General features: G+C 41.0%; 1 protein-coding gene across 4 annotated transcripts in view; it reads right to left on the bottom strand.

Annotated features, from left to right (window-relative positions):
- gabrg2 (gamma-aminobutyric acid type A receptor subunit gamma2) overlaps nt 1-17,716 on the bottom strand; it is an 83,510-nt gene that overhangs the window by 40,387 nt on the left and 25,407 nt on the right. For all 4 annotated transcript variants that reach the window (XM_072662402.1, XM_072662404.1, XM_072662401.1 and 1 more), the window contains exons 3-6: nt 13,664-13,731; nt 6,997-7,217; nt 5,105-5,187; nt 2,277-2,414 (exon numbers count right to left, since the gene is read on the bottom strand). In XM_072662402.1, coding sequence (XP_072518503.1) covers nt 2,277-2,414; nt 5,105-5,187; nt 6,997-7,217; nt 13,664-13,731 — 510 coding nt within the window. The remainder of the gene's footprint in view (nt 1-2,276; nt 2,415-5,104; nt 5,188-6,996; nt 7,218-13,663; nt 13,732-17,716) is intronic.

Raw genomic sequence — 17,716 nt, 5'->3', positions numbered from 1 at the left:
TTTAGTTTGAAAAATGTTGTCCATGGCCATGCAGTAATTCTATGCACAATACATTTATTTATATATATATAATAAAATTTATAATATAATTAATATAGAATCAATATATATTTAAATATATACAAATAATAATATAATAAAACATATTTCATTTCTATTATATGAAATATAAATATTTAAATATATATTAAATATATGGGACATCATATTACTACATATACATATATGTATATGCATACATACCTACATTAACACAATAAATCTCTAATATTATTACATATACATATTTACATTTATAAAATATTCAACGAACATGATATTTAATATAAAATAGAAAAACATATATATATACATACAATAGTGATGAACAGACGGCTCTAACGGCTCTAACAGGACTATAACTGTATGTCTGAGAATTATCAGACTTTCAAGACGAGGCCTAATTTCTCACCATGTCTTTTTTGTAGCTTTTAGCGCAAATATGGTATCAGTATCAGTGACTGAGGGTCAGTTTCCCAGACGAGGATTAAGCTCACTCTAGAATTACAGTTTCCTTTCAAGGAGGATCTCCATTCAGAACGCTGTGTACTCTAAAACTAAGCCTAATCCCTGTCTCGGAAACCGAGCGCCAGTGTTTTCCGATCAGTTGGGCACTAATGTCCATGTGAGTGTGTAGCAGCATCTGGACACTCCATGCGCTCAGCCTGTTCTGGTTCAGTGTTTTATCTCCGAACCCTTTCCACCTCGATCAATAAGCATTTAAGCAGATCGCCTATATAGGCCATGTCTCACTGTGCGTCGCTTCGCCGCTTCGCCGCTGCCCGTCCGCGACTCTCCAGACCGGACCTGTCAGCTTTACGAGAATGGAGGCATTCAGGGCTGCTTCTGGTAAACACTGGCTGCTGTGGAGCCTCTTAGGGAAATGAATGGCTTTTAAAGCTCTCGTGTTCTTCTGTACAGATCAAACTGGGTGATTTATCGGCGGGCCATTAAAGCTGCGGAGATTTCCCCGTCTCCCCCTCGCTCTCGCTCCATTTGTCTGTCGTCTCTCCCTCTCGTTTTCTCTCACACACAATCATTTCAATTGTGATTTATGGTGCAGAGGCCAGAGTGATGTATCTCCCGCTATATGCCACCACACACACACTCATTAACCCCCAGACGCTGAGGTTATCTCCAGCCAAAACAAAGGCAAGCGGTAAGGCTGGAAGCATATATGGATTATTTCTGACTCATAGTTTCACTGAAACAGGTGGAGAAACTGGGGGAAAAAACAGACTGTAAACAATCAGTCCATCCAAATACATAATTTAGTCTTGGGTTAATCTGTCCAAAGCACACTGTTCCAGACATCCTGCCACGGTTTCCTCCTTTCACACCTCCCATAAAGATCAAGCTTGTGCAAAGGCTCCCCAACTCCCCACCTCATCCCATTCAAAAGTACTGGATGGAGCTCCACCACCATCATTCCAGAGAACACAGTTCTTCCACTGCTCCACAGCTCCTCAATGCTGGGGGGCTTTATACCCCTCTAGCCCACGCCTGGCATTAGGCAGCATGGAGCCAAAAGGCTCATCAATGATGATCTGCTCCAGAGAGTCCTATTCTATAGGCAGTACTTCTCTTCTATAGGGACTAAGTAGGTGTGCATTTGCACATCTGTGTCAGCAATGGGTGCAGCTTAAAGTAGCTGAATGAATTCATTAGAAGAATGTCCACAAACATTTGTCACAGTGATTTTTTAACTGTTCTGAGATCTGTTTAAACTTACCCTTCCCAGACTCCTCTGCATCTCCACCCTTCTTTCTGAAGGCCTCAGAGAGCTCTCTGGATCTGACCATGATGGTGATCTTCTTCACCCCTCACTTCAACCATCAATCCAGATCAGACCAGACTAAACGTCTGAGGTTTAAATCAGACTCCAGACTCCTCCAGAATCATCCTCTCCAACCCTGATCTGATCATCTGCAGCTGATGTTCTAACATCTGCACCTGCTTCTAATTTTTGCACATTTGAAGGAGTGATACATAGAATATAATTTGATTAAATTTTATTAATGATGATTAAAGATGATTCTTCAGGTGTGCGAGTTTAGTCACCTCCACCTCTCAGATCTCCAGATGTTTCAAATAGGTGCACCCCTCACTAAAGTGGTACCCCTCATTTCACCATGGTGGTACCTTCAGAGTTATATCTTCGGTCCTCATATCATCCCAGCTCTACACATCTGGACCAGCCAGGCCATTCTGCCCACAAAGCAAAGCAGGAGCTTTACCTGACACGGTCCTGACGATCTCAGTGCTGTTCCTCAGGCCAACAAAGGAGAACTGGTACAGCCTCCATGAGCGGATGTCACCCACCTCCACAGAGCTGCGCTTCCACCTGTAAACGATCTCCTCCTTGGGGTAGCCGTCTGAGGGAAGAGTAAACAAACAAACAAACAGTCAGAAGGCTGCTGAAGAGCACTGTCACAGCTGGAGCTTTACCAGCTAGTGAAGTAGGGGAAAAACAGCCTGGCTTCCAGGGATTCGGCTGGATTTAAGCCTTCGAGATATGATTCCACGGCACATCTGCCAGCCGGTTCAGCACAGCAGCCTGAGCGTAGATACCGTACCATTAATACGCTGCATTTACTTACAGTTCCTAATATTAGACATCTAATCCAAATCTAATCAAAAGTTTAGACAACTTCAGGTCGCATACAGATGCAATCAAGGCAGGATGATATTTCTTTTATTAAAATATGGAGGCAGTAGATAGAAATGACTATTTTTTAGTGTTTATTTATTATTTATTCCTTTCATTTTCGGATGCTTCTCGCACATTGAGTGCCTTCCTGCGGCATAACAGTGAAGCCCTACTGGCCACTGATGCCAGAGGGGTGACTGCCAATTGAGTTCAATTCAATATTAATGTAAAATAACAATGTGCACAGTGAACTACAGTATAATATATATTATCTACTATCTATTATAATATAATGCAATTTTAATGGGTGGACCCTGATAAAGGTACAGGACACAGGCTCTCTTGGTAACAGGACGTGTCCAGGTCCTGCAGTCAGTATTAGTACTGTATCAGTCCTGCAGACCATGTTATTGGCACTGTCCGGGTTTGTGGAGCTCCTTGCAGTGTCTCACACAGGTGAGTTTCCAGGCTTTTCAGCGGCAGTGGGACACGGAGAGGCATCCGCAGCCGCTCATTAATTCTGGAAGCTCGTTCCTCCTCTGTGCTGTATTTAGGGATACGATTCCCCCACTTTTCTCCTGCGGTTTTCACAGAACCTATTTAGGAAGCTCTCCCCGGAGAACGTCCCACTGAGCATCTGCCTCTCCCCGGCAGCCTCATTACCATAAAAGAGAGAGCGAGAGCAAGCAAAAGAGAGAGAGAGAGAGACAGTCCAAAAAACATACTAAAAAAGCTGAGAGAGAGAGAGTGAGAGAGCACAAAACAGTCAACAGTGGCGAAAGAGAGAGAGAGAGAGAGAGAGAGTGTGAGAGAGTCAGAACAGTCCAAAAATAGAGAGAAGAGAGAGAGAGAGACAGCAAAAGACTCCTAAAGGAAGACAGAAAAGAGTAGTTAAAGAGAGAGGGGGCAGGGGGAGAGCGCGAGAGCGTGAGAGCGCCCGCGAAAGAGAGTTTTCTCTGTTATCTGTCTCCAGGCGGTATGAGAGGCTGAAGCAGATGAGGCAGTTTTGGTGCACTGAGGCCTTTATCAGCATGCTAAAGAGCTACAGCCATGGCATCAGTGAAATAATGAGTCAGTGACGGTCCATGTAGGTCCATCAGAAGACCAGGAGCATCTTCTGCACTATAGAGCGCCCCCTACGCTTCCTGTAGTGTATTACAGTCTGTCAGAATGAGTGTGTGGATCATATGAACATTATAGAGCATTACAGAGCGCCCCCTACGCTTCCTGTAGTGTATTACAGTCTGTCAGGATGAGCGTGTGGATCACATGATCATTATAGAGCATTATAGAGCGCCCCCTACGTTTCCTGTAGTGTATTACAGTCTGTCAGAATGAGCGTGGATCATATGAACATTATAGAGCATTATAGAGCACCCCCTATGCTTCCTGTAGTGTATTACAGTCTGTCAGAATGAGCGTGTGGATCATATGAACATTATAGAGCATTACAGAGCGCCCCCTATGCTTCCTGTAGTGTATTACTGTCTGTCAGAATGAGCGTGTGGATCATTTAAACATTATAGAGCATTATAGAGCACCCCCTACGCTTCCTGTAGTGTATTACAGTCTGTCAGAGTGAGCGTGTGGATCATATATACATTATAGAGCATTATAGAGCGCCCCCTACGCTTCCTGTAGTGTATTACAGTCTGTCAGAGTGAGCGTGTGGATCATATATACATTATAGAGCATTATAGAGCACCCCCTACGCTTCCTGTAGTGTATTACAGTCTGTCAGAGTGAGCGTGTGGATCATATATACATTATAGAGCATTATAGAGCGCCCCCTACGCTTCCTGTAGTGTATTACAGTCTGTCAGAGTGAGCGTGTGGATCATATATACATTATAGAGCATTATAGAGCGCCCCCTACGCTTCCTGTAGTGTATTACAGTCTGTCAGGATGAGCGTGTGGATCATATGAACATTATAGAGCATTATAGAGCACAACCTATACTTCCTGTAGTGTATTACAGTCTGTCAGGATGAGCGTGTGGATCATAAAAAAACTAAAATGAACTTTTGAACTGTGTCATTGCAGCAGAATTGTTTGCTCTAGCAATTTTAGTTCGAAATCTGACCGTCAAAAGACTGTCACACTGGCTTATAACGGAGCAGGAAAGTTTCATCAAGGCTTTTGAAGAATATGAATGGAAGGTAACATCAAGAATAACCGCAGGTTTACAGGGAAGCTGACACAAGCAAAAAATGGATTTAAGAAATCAGTCAGAAGCTTTGAGGATGGTTATTTTTGGTGCGAAGAGCACTGATGTCTTTATCAGCGTGTTAAAGAGCTATGTTCTTGGCAGGCAATGGAAGGAGGGAGAGGGAGCGGCGGAGAGAGAATGAAAGAGAGAGAAAGACAGAACATGAGGTGGGGGAATAGATAGAAGAGCATATGGCCAGACTTACAGCTTGAAAACTCCAGGGGACAGGAATGCTCATCCATGGGAAAGTTATACAGTTTAAGCTGGCACTCGGCATCGATGGTCAACCTACATACAGAAATAACTCCCTCAATTACATCTCCAACACAGGCCAAGATTCATTTCACGACAACACACAACCACACACACACACTTGCAATCTGCAGTGTTGGATCAGGCCCATTTCAGTGGGCATAATAATGGAATTAGACAGGAAGCGAAATCAGAGTTTGGTGTTTATAGTGAGCATTAACCCTTTCGCAAGTGAGCTCTGGCTGTGTGTAACTGAATTGTGGCACGAACACAGCTGGACTTCTGGAAAGTGACCATTACACTGCAGCTCAGCTGTACGCCATCTGCAGGACGGTGTGAGGAATCAACAGGCAAGCATTGTGCAGACCAGATCCAATCAAGAGTCCTGCGGTAATTCTGTTATTATAAACCTCATTTTATGACTTTCATTTCGTATTCTCTGGATCTGAAAGATCGGAATTATATGACATGCTATAAAATATAATTTTAACCCTCTAAAGCATGAACCATCAAATAACTGCCTGAAAATTCAAATTCTAATTATTTGACCTTGTTATTTTGTACTGAGGACTTTTATTTTGTATCATATTACACACCATGATACACCACAAATTTACTGCTCACAGCAGGTTTATTTTATTTGTATTACTAATATATAATAAACACAGATCAATTTAACCCACTCAGAGTTAGTCATTTCGACTCTGTATGTATTTTTCAGGTGCAGGCAGTGCATGGATAATCCACCAGGGGATAGAAAACATCTGATTTCAATTCTTACTGATCCAATTATTGTATATTATTATTTTGCATGTATTATTTAATATGTATTGAACTTAAATGTGTCAAATATGTGGTAAACAAATATGTACATGTGAAATTCCTCCTAAATACAGTGACACAGTTACATTCTGGCACCTGTTGTTTCTGCACTATATAAGGTGGAACAGAGTATTCCAGTACGAAGCTGGTGAATAACTCCTCTGGAACTGATGTAATACTGAGGTTATGTGACATGGTGTTTTCAGGAAAACTGTGTAGTATTTTTACCATAAAAAGCAACTTTAGAATTTTTTTGATGGCAACAGGGAGAAAAGCATCTTCATCGTTGCTTTTCAGAGCTCAGAACCCTGCTACCGCACCATATAACTCAACACAATAGTACAGCTGGCAGAAAAATGCTCACCTGAACTGAGTAACGCTACATAACCTCAGTCATAGAACACTGTAAATATTACAATATGTAAAAAATACTGTTTTACATATTATAATTGTATTATAATATATATTATAATAAAGTTCACATGATTCTTTCACTTTCATTGATAGTCCCTTATCTCTCAGCTTGCCCAGAAATGCATGTGTAAAGTGTGTCCATCAGTAGTAGTAGTATCCCAAAGTGCAAATTACACTCCCAGACTGCAGGGGGAGCCCAGGGGCAAGAAACCAATCCAATTCTCCATAAATTTGCTTTATGTTATTAAAAGCACAGCCCACAAACTGGGACGTAACCGAAGGTATTTTGAGCAGCTAACTCGGACGAGCTTGCAAAAGGGTTAAAAGCTCAAGAGCAGTGGCCATCTCAGTTTGACGTAATTGGGTAAGCGCTTGTTTTTGGCCTCGCCTTATGGAATTATGCAGCTGTTTCACACCGTCGCAGTTCAGCCACTGTCCCAAAGCTGAATAATGAATTAATAAATCCAGTCTGGCTGAATACTAAATAAGCCTCTGGCTGGCCTTACTTCTGCTTCATGACTAACGTGAAACTTTCCTGCTAGACCCTCTTTACACAAGCATCAACAACATCATCATCACAGAGACATAAGGCCTCTTCTTCAAAGCTACCTCAGAGTGTACAGAATTCGCCCGTCATTCCAAATCCGCAGCATGCGATTGGGCGTCGTGATCCAGTGGGCGTCAGCCTTCTTGGAGTTGCGGAAGAAGGTGTCAGGGATCCAGATCTTTCCCACCATGTTGCTGTTCAGACGCAGAACCTTCATGGTGCTGTTGAATCTCAAGCGGCTGTCGTACCAGGTCTGAGCGAAGAAGATGTCGATGGTGTACTCCTGTCAGGGGGGAACAACAAGGTGCTTCACTGTTATTTTACACTGAAAGGTTACAAAAAAAGGTTCTTTGTGCAATGAGGCAGAAGAACATCAGAAGAACATCAGAAGAACATCAGAAGAACTCCACCTTCCCCAGCTCCATTTCCCAGCTGGGACAGTATACCGCACTACCCCCCGCCTGTGTAACATGACTCCCACGTTCCTTTTTACTTTCTCTATTTTTAGATAATTCTAGATGGTTTCTAGGGTGTTGCCAAGTGGTTGATGTGGTATTTCAGGAAGTCACTATAATTTGCTAAGTGGTAGCTGAGCAGTTGTGTTAATATCTCAGGTGTTCGCTATGATGTCTCAGGTGGTTACCAGGTTGTTGTCAAGTGGTTGCTATAGTACATTACGGTGTTCTTATGATGTTTCAAAGTGTTTTCTAGGTGGTTGCTATGGTATTCCAGATAGTTAATATGATGTTGCTATGGTATCCTAGATGATTGCCATTGTGTTGTTAAGAAATTTGCTATGGTATCAAAGGTCATTGCTATGATGTCTCAGGTGGATGCTAGAGTGTTGTATGTTATGTGGCTGCTATGGTATCAGGTAGTTGATATGATGTTGCTATGGTGTCCTAGATGATTGCCATTGTGTTGTTAAGAGAACTGAATGGTATCAAAGGTCATTGCTATGATGTTTCAGGTGTGTTGTTATGTGGCTGCTATGGTATCTGGTAGCTGCCATGTGTACAGGTAGCTAACGTGTTGCTATTGTATCCCAAGTGCTTGCTATGATGTCTCAGGTGGTTGCTGGGGTGTTGCCAAGCGTTTACCGTAGTGTTTCTGGTGGGTTATATGGAGTTGTTAAGTGGTAGCTAGGGTGTTGCTATTGTAATCTAAATGGATACTAGATGGTCTACTAGATGACTGTAATGGTGTTAAGTGGTTGCTATGGCATCCCAGATGGTTGCTATGGCGTTTCTAAGTGGTTACTGGGTGATTGCTATGCTATCCCAGATGATTGCTATGGTGCTGCTAAATGGTTACAATGGCATTTCAGGTGGATGCTATTCTGTTGATTAGTGGTAGCTGGGGTGTTGCTAGGGTATCTTAGGTGCCTGCTGTGATGTCTCAGGTGGTTGTTACTGTGTTGCAAAGTGGTTGCTATGGTACCCCATGTGTTTTTGTATCATTGTGACAAATACGAAGAGCGAAAAAATGTTTGAGAAAATTTCTGGGAAATATTCTGTATAAAATCCGTTGCTATGCAGAAACCCCATGTCTGATCAAAAAGCTGTATACAAGCCTGAATGAGTGAGGTAGCTCACTGGCAGGAAGTGGTGTTATCTGTTGCGCCACACCAATCACTTATAACCTTTTGGGTATAACTCATAACTGCATTACTGCCACAATCAACATCAGTTTTATAGGCCCCAAAATTGAACCCTGTAGGACACCATATGCTAAACCAAATTATTCACAATATTGCTGTATGATAAAATACTGAGTAATAAAAATAGGGCATAAGGGGTTAAGGCATCTGGGCTGAACTGCCTTCCAGAAGGAGGAGCTGGGTTTTACAGTAAGACTGACATAAACCAAGCGCCTCTGAAGATGTTTATTTTTGTAGCGGCTCAGTTGACAGATGAGTCGAATCACCAAAGCAATCGTTTGCTATTTATGTGGATCTTTTCAGGCAGGCTCAAACACTGTACGATTAGCAGACAGTGTGTAAGGAAGCGCAATGCTCGTACGCAAACCTCAGGCCAACATCACCCACAGCAATCCCAGTCTCTTAATCCCTGAATGTGCGAGAGCTTTGTGGTGGATTCTCATCCAGCACTGGAGTATTACACACCAACTGTATAGAACTCAAGACTCTCTTCTCTAGGGCTGACGGTTTTACTCTGCAGAGCACAACCCGAGCCTTTTCAGAGCCTCAGGCTTTTGTCCATTTTAATAGTGTCACTCAACCCTGCCATCTTGAGGCCCTCAACCTGAAAATTGAAGGTTTAATGGGCCAATTAAAGGGTTAACCTCGTAACCCTCTGGGCCGGTCTTTATTACTTGAATAATGTCCGCTGAAAGTGATTTCTGGTTCCCATCCACAAAAAAAACGACGACGAGGATTTTCCCACCTCAGTCCCGACTTCTCGAATAAACTGCCTAAATGGACATGGTCATACAGTGGATTTAATGTGGGTCAGTTGGCGGATTCTTCCTCATGCCACAATCTCAAGACATGCAATGGATTCTATGGATTCATGGCTTTTATATAGACTTGGCATTTGGAGAAACATGGTTTTCACTGGACAGAGATGATTTATTTCTTGTTATTTTATTTGTATCTCTGATTGTATGTTTGTGCTTGTCTAAGTATTTGTATACTGTATTGTACTGAACAGTACTGTGCAAATACTGATATGTAGTACTATATAAATACATATATACTTAGACTGGATAAAATCACCTAAAACAAGCACAAATATCTAGAGATATAAATATAAAGAAATAGCAGAAATACCATTTTAATATTTACAAAAAATAATGAAGAATATTAGATATTCTGAGCTCTGAGATTTCTCCTTCATCATGATTTTATTAAGTATTTGTATACTGTATTGTACTGGACAGTACAGTGTAAATATTGATATGGAGAACTATATATATATACAAAGAGATAAATAATCAATATCAAATATCAATATTACCAGATAGAAATAAATCAATAAATCAAAAATGTATAAATAAATAAATACATAAATAAATAAATAAATAAATAAATAGCAGAAATACCATTTTAATATTCTTACATGTAATGAAGAATATTAGATATTCTGAGATTTCTCCTTTGTCATGATTTTATTAAGTCTAAGTATTTGTATACTGTATTGTACTGTACAGTACAGTGTAAATATTGATTTTATATATATATATATATATATATATATATATATATATTAGATTAGATAGATAGATTAGATAAAATCACCTAAAACAAGCAACTATCCAGAGATATAAATATAGAGAAATAGCAGAAATACTTTAATAAAATTTTAATATTTTTACAAAAACTAATGAAGAATATTAGATACTCTGAGTAGACTTCAGATTTCTCCTTGATGAATGAATGACATGATTTTATCAAGTCTATTTGTAGTCAGTATTTGTATACTGTATAGTACAGTGTAAATATTGATATAGAGTACTATATATAGTGAGATATATATAAATAAATCAATATCAAATATCAATAATATCAGATATAAATAAATTAATAAATCAAAAGTATAAATAAATAAATAAATAAATAAATAGCAGAAATACCATTTTAATATTCTTACAAAAAGACTAATGAAGCATATTAGCAACACTGAGTACACTTCAGCTTTCTTCTTCGTCCTGGTAGCATTTTTCTGCTGTTTATGGATGCTGAGAGACGCTGGGCTTCAAGTGAAGCTCTGATATTTTTATATATGGTAACTTATTTATTTATTTTTCCACAGGGGGCGGTGGTTGGATCAGGGATTTGTGAGCGGCTGAGAAGACAGAGGTATTAACAATCGACTTTTCTCCAGAGCTTAGCCATGCAATAAAAGCTCAAATCCACACCAAGTGTCTCACACACACACACACACACACACACTCTCTCTCTTGGTCTTCATATATAGTCCTATTTATGCAGCATGGTGTTGCTGATGGGGCCAGACCGGTTCTCAGTCCTGATAAAAAAAACAAACAAACATCTGAAATCAGGCTTATCAGATTCACGCCGTATCCGAGCGCTTGTGCGCTTATGGTCTCCTAGATGATTGCTATGGTTTTTCTAAGTGGTTGGTAGATGAATGCTATAGTGATGCAAGGTGGTTGCTATGGAGTTATTAGTGATTGCTACAGTGTGGCTAAGTGGATATTATGCAGTTGCTGCAGTGATGCTAAGTGGTTGCTATGGTATCCTATACGATTGCGGTGGTTCTCCTAAGTAGTTGGTAGATGGATGCTATAGTGATGCAAGGTGGTTGCTATGGTGTTTCAGGTGGCTGCTATGGAGTTATTAGTGGTTGCTACAGTGTTGCGAAGTGGATACTATGCAGTTGCTACAGTGATGCTAAGAGGTTGCTATGGTATCCTATGCGATTGCTGTGGTTCTTCTAAGTGGCAGGTAGATGGATGCTATAGTGATGCAAGATGGTTGCTATGGCATTCCAGGTGGCTGCTATGGAGTAATTAATGGTTGCTACAGTGTTGCAAAGTGGATACTATGCAGTTGCTACAGTCATGCTAAGTGGTTGCTATGGTATCCTATACGATTGCCGTGCTTCTCCTAAGTAGTTGGTAGATGGATGCTATAGTGATGCAAGGTGGTTGCTATGGTATCCCAGGTTGCGAGGATGTTGCCATGTGGTTGCTATGGTAGCTCATGCTTGGATATTACTTTTGTCCATACAGTGTATATACAAGCCCAAAGCACACAATCAGACCCAAGTCCTCTCGATCCTGACACCAAATCTGACATATCAGCTTCACGCCATATCTGAGCGCTTGTGCCGAGCAGGAGGCGGTAGCTTGCAGCTCCCGTGTGTACTCTCAGTCCATCTGAAGGTACGGCAGTAGCTCGGAGGAGGCTGAGAAAATCTCTTGGGATGGCACTGGCACACAAAAAGCGCTCACATCAAAAGACACACAGCAGCAAGGAAAGGCACGGCATGTCCCCGTCCTCTTTGTGAATTCATAAATCCGCGAAAGGATGAAGGAGCTAATGGATTGCACTGTGAATGTGATGCCTCTGGGATGTGGTTTAAAATTACATATCTGCTTACATCATCATATTTCATTACCAGAGACCACTTAGCTGCTGTTAGCCAGAATATTATGGAGACCAAATCACCTAAAACACACTCGACAGTTTCAAATGAGGTTTTGGACACTATGTGTCCAAATGTTTGTGGACACCCCTTCTCGTGAATGCATTCATCTACTTTAAGCTGCACCCATTGCTGACACAGATGTGCAAATGCACACACACAGCTTGTCTAGTCCCTGTAGAGAAGTACTGCCAATAGAATAGGACTCTCTGGAGCAGATCATCATCATGAACCTATTGGCTCCATGCTGCCTAATGCCAGGCGTGGGCTAGAGGGGTATAAAGCCCCCCAGCATTGAGCTGTGGAGCAGTGGAAGAGCTGTGTTCTCTGGAATGATGGATGATGCTTTATCTAATACTTCACTACAGATGAGTTGGGGAGATGAGAGTGATGAGGTAAGGTGGGGATCACCCAACATCCTGACCTCACTAATGCTCTCGTTGCTGAATGCAATCAAATGCTTCCCTGGACAGTAGAGACAGTTACTCCAACAAAGTGGTTGGTAGATGGATGCTATAGTGATGCAAGGGGGTTGCTATGGTATTTCAGGTGGCTGCTATGAAGTCATTAATGGTTGCTACAGTGTTGCTAAGTGAATACTATGTACTTGCTACAGTGATGCAAAGTGGTTGCTATGGTATCCTAGATGATTGCTGTGGTTCTCCTAAGTGGTTGATAGATGTATGCTATAGTGATGCAAGGTGGTTGCTATGGTGGGGATCACCCAACATTCTGACCTCACTAATGCTCTCGTTGCCGAATGTAATCAAATCCTTCCCTCGACAATAGCGACAGTTACTCCAACAAAAGCAGGATCAACTCTTTTTAATACCCTGATAAAAGTGTCCCAATACTTTTGTCCATGTCATGTCCATTGTGTTTATTAAGAATTGTTTAGTTTTTCTGCATAATTATTTATATATTTTTATAAATATCGAACTGTTGATATTGCTCCACGATATGGTTTCTAACCAAAAATAAATAAATAAAATACTGCAATTTAACCATATCATGCTTTAAGTCATGAAAAGGAAACATAATGACCAGTACTGGGTCTAACGTTACATAACTGCAGTACGGCTATTAAAATCACTGTCAGAATCAAGACCTCAACACTACAAATTACAGTGACTCAACAGCCTAATAAGAAAGGCCTGTCATTTACTCATGGCCAGCAAAGCGACAGTAAACACTCCAGGGAATTCACTCCACTAATCTTACTATTCCCTTTGTGTTCTATTTATATCCGCCAGCTTATTTCCTGTGCTCCATCTCCGAAATAGAAACAAGCATCTTCTGAGAAGATTATGCAAGTCAAGTCTCAATTAGCCCACCATGAGTCACGGAGGAAGCCTACCGAACATAGAAAACACAGAAACAAAACCGAGCCTTTGACTGAACCCTGAGGTACTCCGTCAAAAATCTCATGTCATACTGATACTGATAGTGATACTGATAGTGGCACCTGCACCTGTTCATTAAAAACAAGTATTTTTTTATTGAAGTCCTCACAATAGAAGAAATATGGCTGCTGGAAACACTTTATTTGGCGTCACGAGGACAGTATTAGGTTTTATCCTTGAGAAAAATCACTTACCATGTTGATGGCATTTACTGGGCCGATACTGTTCACAAACATGTCTGTCGTGATCACAGTGGGCTGGACTGAAAAGACAAAGAGTGAAAGAGTGAGAGAGAATAACAAAAACACTAAAATGACATTATTAGACATCAAGGCATAAAGCTCTTTATTTTCTGATATTAATCTAGAATATCAATTTGATGCTTTTTTAAAACACTGCTATTAATGAGCTTTTTTTTTACTGCAACACTTTACATAAGATAAGCATCTAAAACTAGGCACCACGCTCAAGCTACTCGAACACTCTTCTACCCCACAGGAACACACAGATAACAACATCAGTGAGAGTGTGCTGTTTCAGGATAGCTCTATTACAGGATCAGATTTATTGACCCATATCATTTATTCCCATCCATATCCATATCTATATCCATACCCATCCACATACATGCCACGCTGCTTTTGAATCTTCTAAAAGGTTCGTCACACATATATTCCTATACTCTGGTTCTTTCTGGAACCAAAAACGGTTCTTCAGTGGCATCACTTAAAGAACCCTCTGTAGAATCCTTTGCTTTATGAGCATAAAGAGCAAATTTACATTTCCAGTGTAAACATAACCCTCACTTTGTTGATCAACAAATATGGCATATTTGCTGTGTATACCTGTCCATACCTATACATCCATATTTATACCCTTACCAATTACTACCCATACCCTCCAGACCCATTTCTATCCATACTATTCATAGAGACCCATACCCATACCCTGTAAACTCATCTATACCATATACATACGTACACATTCATAGCCATACCATCCTTACCCATAATCTATACCCATATCATCCATACTCATACCCATACATATCCATACCCATCCATTCCCATATCCTCTATACCCACCTACACCCATATCCATCCATACCCATCCCTACCCATACCCTTCATACCCATCTTTACACAAACCCTTCATATTCATATCCATACCCATCCATTGCCATGCCCTCAATACCTACCTACACCCATATCAATCCATACCCATATATATCCATACCATCCATTGCCATGCCCTCTATACCCATATACACCCATATCCATCCATACCCATCCCTACCCATACACATTCTTACACAAACCCTTTATACCCATATCAATTCAAACCCATACATATCCGTACCCATCCATTCCCATACCCTCTATACCCATCTACACCCATACCCATCCATTCCCATCTATGTCAATATCCATCTATACCCACACCCATTCATACCCACACTCTATATACACTACATACTAATCCATAACCATTTTCACACATTTATCTTATATACCATCTACACCCATATCCATCCATACTCATACACATCCATAACGATACCATACCCATTCATATCCATCCATAAGTACTCAATCTATACCCACATCCAACTACACGCCATCTCCAGTTTAACCGATACAGTAAAGTTATTGCAATGTTCAGCACATTTCCTACCTGTTTGTACTCTTTGTGTAAGTTATTTATAAAGTATACTCGGATTTGAGAAAGGATCAATAATAATAATAATAATAATAATAATAATAATAATTGTTGCTGTAGTGGTGTTTTCATTCTTTTAGCTGCCCACAATCCAAACAGTCTCAGTGTGTTTCAGTAAAGCAGTGGCCATTCCTGGCAGGTTAGTAGGTCAGACAGCATTTCCCATAAATACTCTGACACCTCCCTACATGAACTGCCCGCCTCGCTGTGATTCTGCGGAGGATGTCAGTGGTAATATGGCAGCTAGTCTGGACAGCTTGTTGTCAGAGAGATAGCTGAGCTTTGCCATGCCTCTGCAGTCCATTCCCCTCAGCCTCAACCAGCTTTACACTCAGTCAAGCGCAGAGAGAACATATATATGCATCGGAAGGAGGCCGACGTCTCCTCACACTATCCCCTCTATGCACGGGAAGAAAGCTCAAGGCGAGTAGTTCGGCCGCTGATACACACGGCACTGCACTTAACATCTGGCTGGAGCAGTGCAGGGAATTCAAAGTTGGGGCCCAGGTCACCACATCAGCTATCATGGTAACGTTTATTACTTTGAGACTGTTTATTGTGATTAACACTGAAACAAAAGTGGGCCAAATACGGAACCCTGAGGGACTCAATGTGTTAAGATTGTGCAGCGCGCCTCACAGGGCACCACGTTTGTGGCTGGAGCAATACAAGCAATGAAAAGTGGAAGCAGGACGGGGAGAGAAATACTCCCGGTCCGCTGATTCACCTGCATTGCATGGCAATCAAAGTGATTTTACATCATCCAGCTCTGACAGCAGATTGTTTTGGATGCAAGAAGGGGAAGCAGAATTCCCGCAGTGTTTTCCCAGATGCAATACACCAGAAAAAAACTGTGTCATGCAAAACTCCTTCTGTTCTCGCAGCTTTCCGGAGGCTCGAGCTTGTTCTCTGAGGACTGCGGTTCTAGCAACCCATCTCTGCCTGCACTTGAAGCTCTACTTGTAGATACATAAATATTGAATGAGGCGCACAATCGACTCGCACCAGATTACGCCACCATCTTCACTTCCAACACTGACACTTTAAAGCCCTTCAGCTTCACCAGAATTACGATGTGGCCCATATTACATTTCCTCAAGGATGTGGTCACAGGATTATGGTGCTGACTGCCAAAAGCAGTGTACGGGTGTAGTTTATCTATGTTGCCTTAGGTTTGAGCAATTTCACAACCTTTTATTAGGATATTTTATTGTTACTGGGGTGAATGAAATCTGAAACTTTTATCTTGTACTAAAAAGAGGTCTTATTTAGTCATGTTTGACTGAGTTTAGTGCAGCGCAGTCTGTGAAACATTAAATAAAGGTCACTGTATGAATAGTTTTTGACAGGATTGGGACACTTCAAGGCTTATGAGTGGTGAAACTGCCTAGCTATCGAGAGGTCGCCGGTTCAATCTCCAGAAATGCCACAACCATACGTCTCTGGGATACCCGAGAGCATAACTGACTTGTTCTCTTTGACTGTTCTCTTAGTATCTCCAAATACTAACTTTTAGCTGATGTAGCATCATTAGCAGTTAGTTAGTCAGTTGTCTTTTAAGGACGTGATCAAAAAGAAATTGGGGCCATGTGTCTTGAATGAAGCATGTGCTGATTTTCACCCTGCAGGGAGTCCAAGTCAGTGGGTGGGATTTTAGAAACTGCTACATTTCTAAATATTTATTTGATAAATAAATATGGCAAATAACTAGTGTACTGTTGTATATTCTGATACTTGTCATATTTCAATCTTTCACCACACAGCCCATATTGTGCTGCCTGATGAGTTTCAACACATGCATGACCCTGCTGGCCACAGGTAAATGTACTGTACCATATCAGTGTGTAGCTATTGTGTTTTCAATCATTTTATTTATTTCATTTATCATCTACTTCACCAGACTTTTAATTAATAATAACTATATGACAGCAATATATGGGCCCAAATCACCAGTTCTGCAATCATGGTCAAATCATGGAGTTTGTTTACTGTGATATAGAAACACTGAACACTGAAACAAAAGTGGGCCAAATACGAAACCCTGAGGGGCTCAGTTCAGGGTTGTGCTGTTGTAGATTCCACCTAACTTCTGAAACTCTTTGGGCCAGCACTTGTAGCTTACGTGATTTTATGAGTTGATATCCACATGATTTATATCAAACTGTTCAGAGCAATCTCAGCTCTCACTGTAATGAGACCTCAAGTGACCTAGAGCACTGTATAAAGAGATGCTCTGACCCTAAACGATTGAAGTCAGATTTTAGAATTCTTATAAATGTCCTATGAAAACATGCCTTTACTCAAGTGGACGAGTCTTAGCTTCACTAAAGCAGTGAATGTATGAAAAAAACAGTTTATAAACGGTGACAGAAGATGAGTTCCAAAGTGTCCATTGGTCAGTTTCTTACAAAACCATTAAGAGATTCACGAATCCATCAATTACAGATTGGAGGAACCAACAGAAATGCCCTCATCCTGTAAAGGTTTTCATAAGACAGCAACAAGATTCTCCTCCTTGATTGGGATTG

Source organism: Salminus brasiliensis, chromosome 18 (genome assembly GCF_030463535.1).
Source record: "Salminus brasiliensis chromosome 18, fSalBra1.hap2, whole genome shotgun sequence".
Lineage (NCBI taxonomy): Eukaryota > Metazoa > Chordata > Actinopteri > Characiformes > Bryconidae > Salminus > Salminus brasiliensis.
This window is presented reverse-complemented; position numbering and strand designations above follow the sequence as displayed.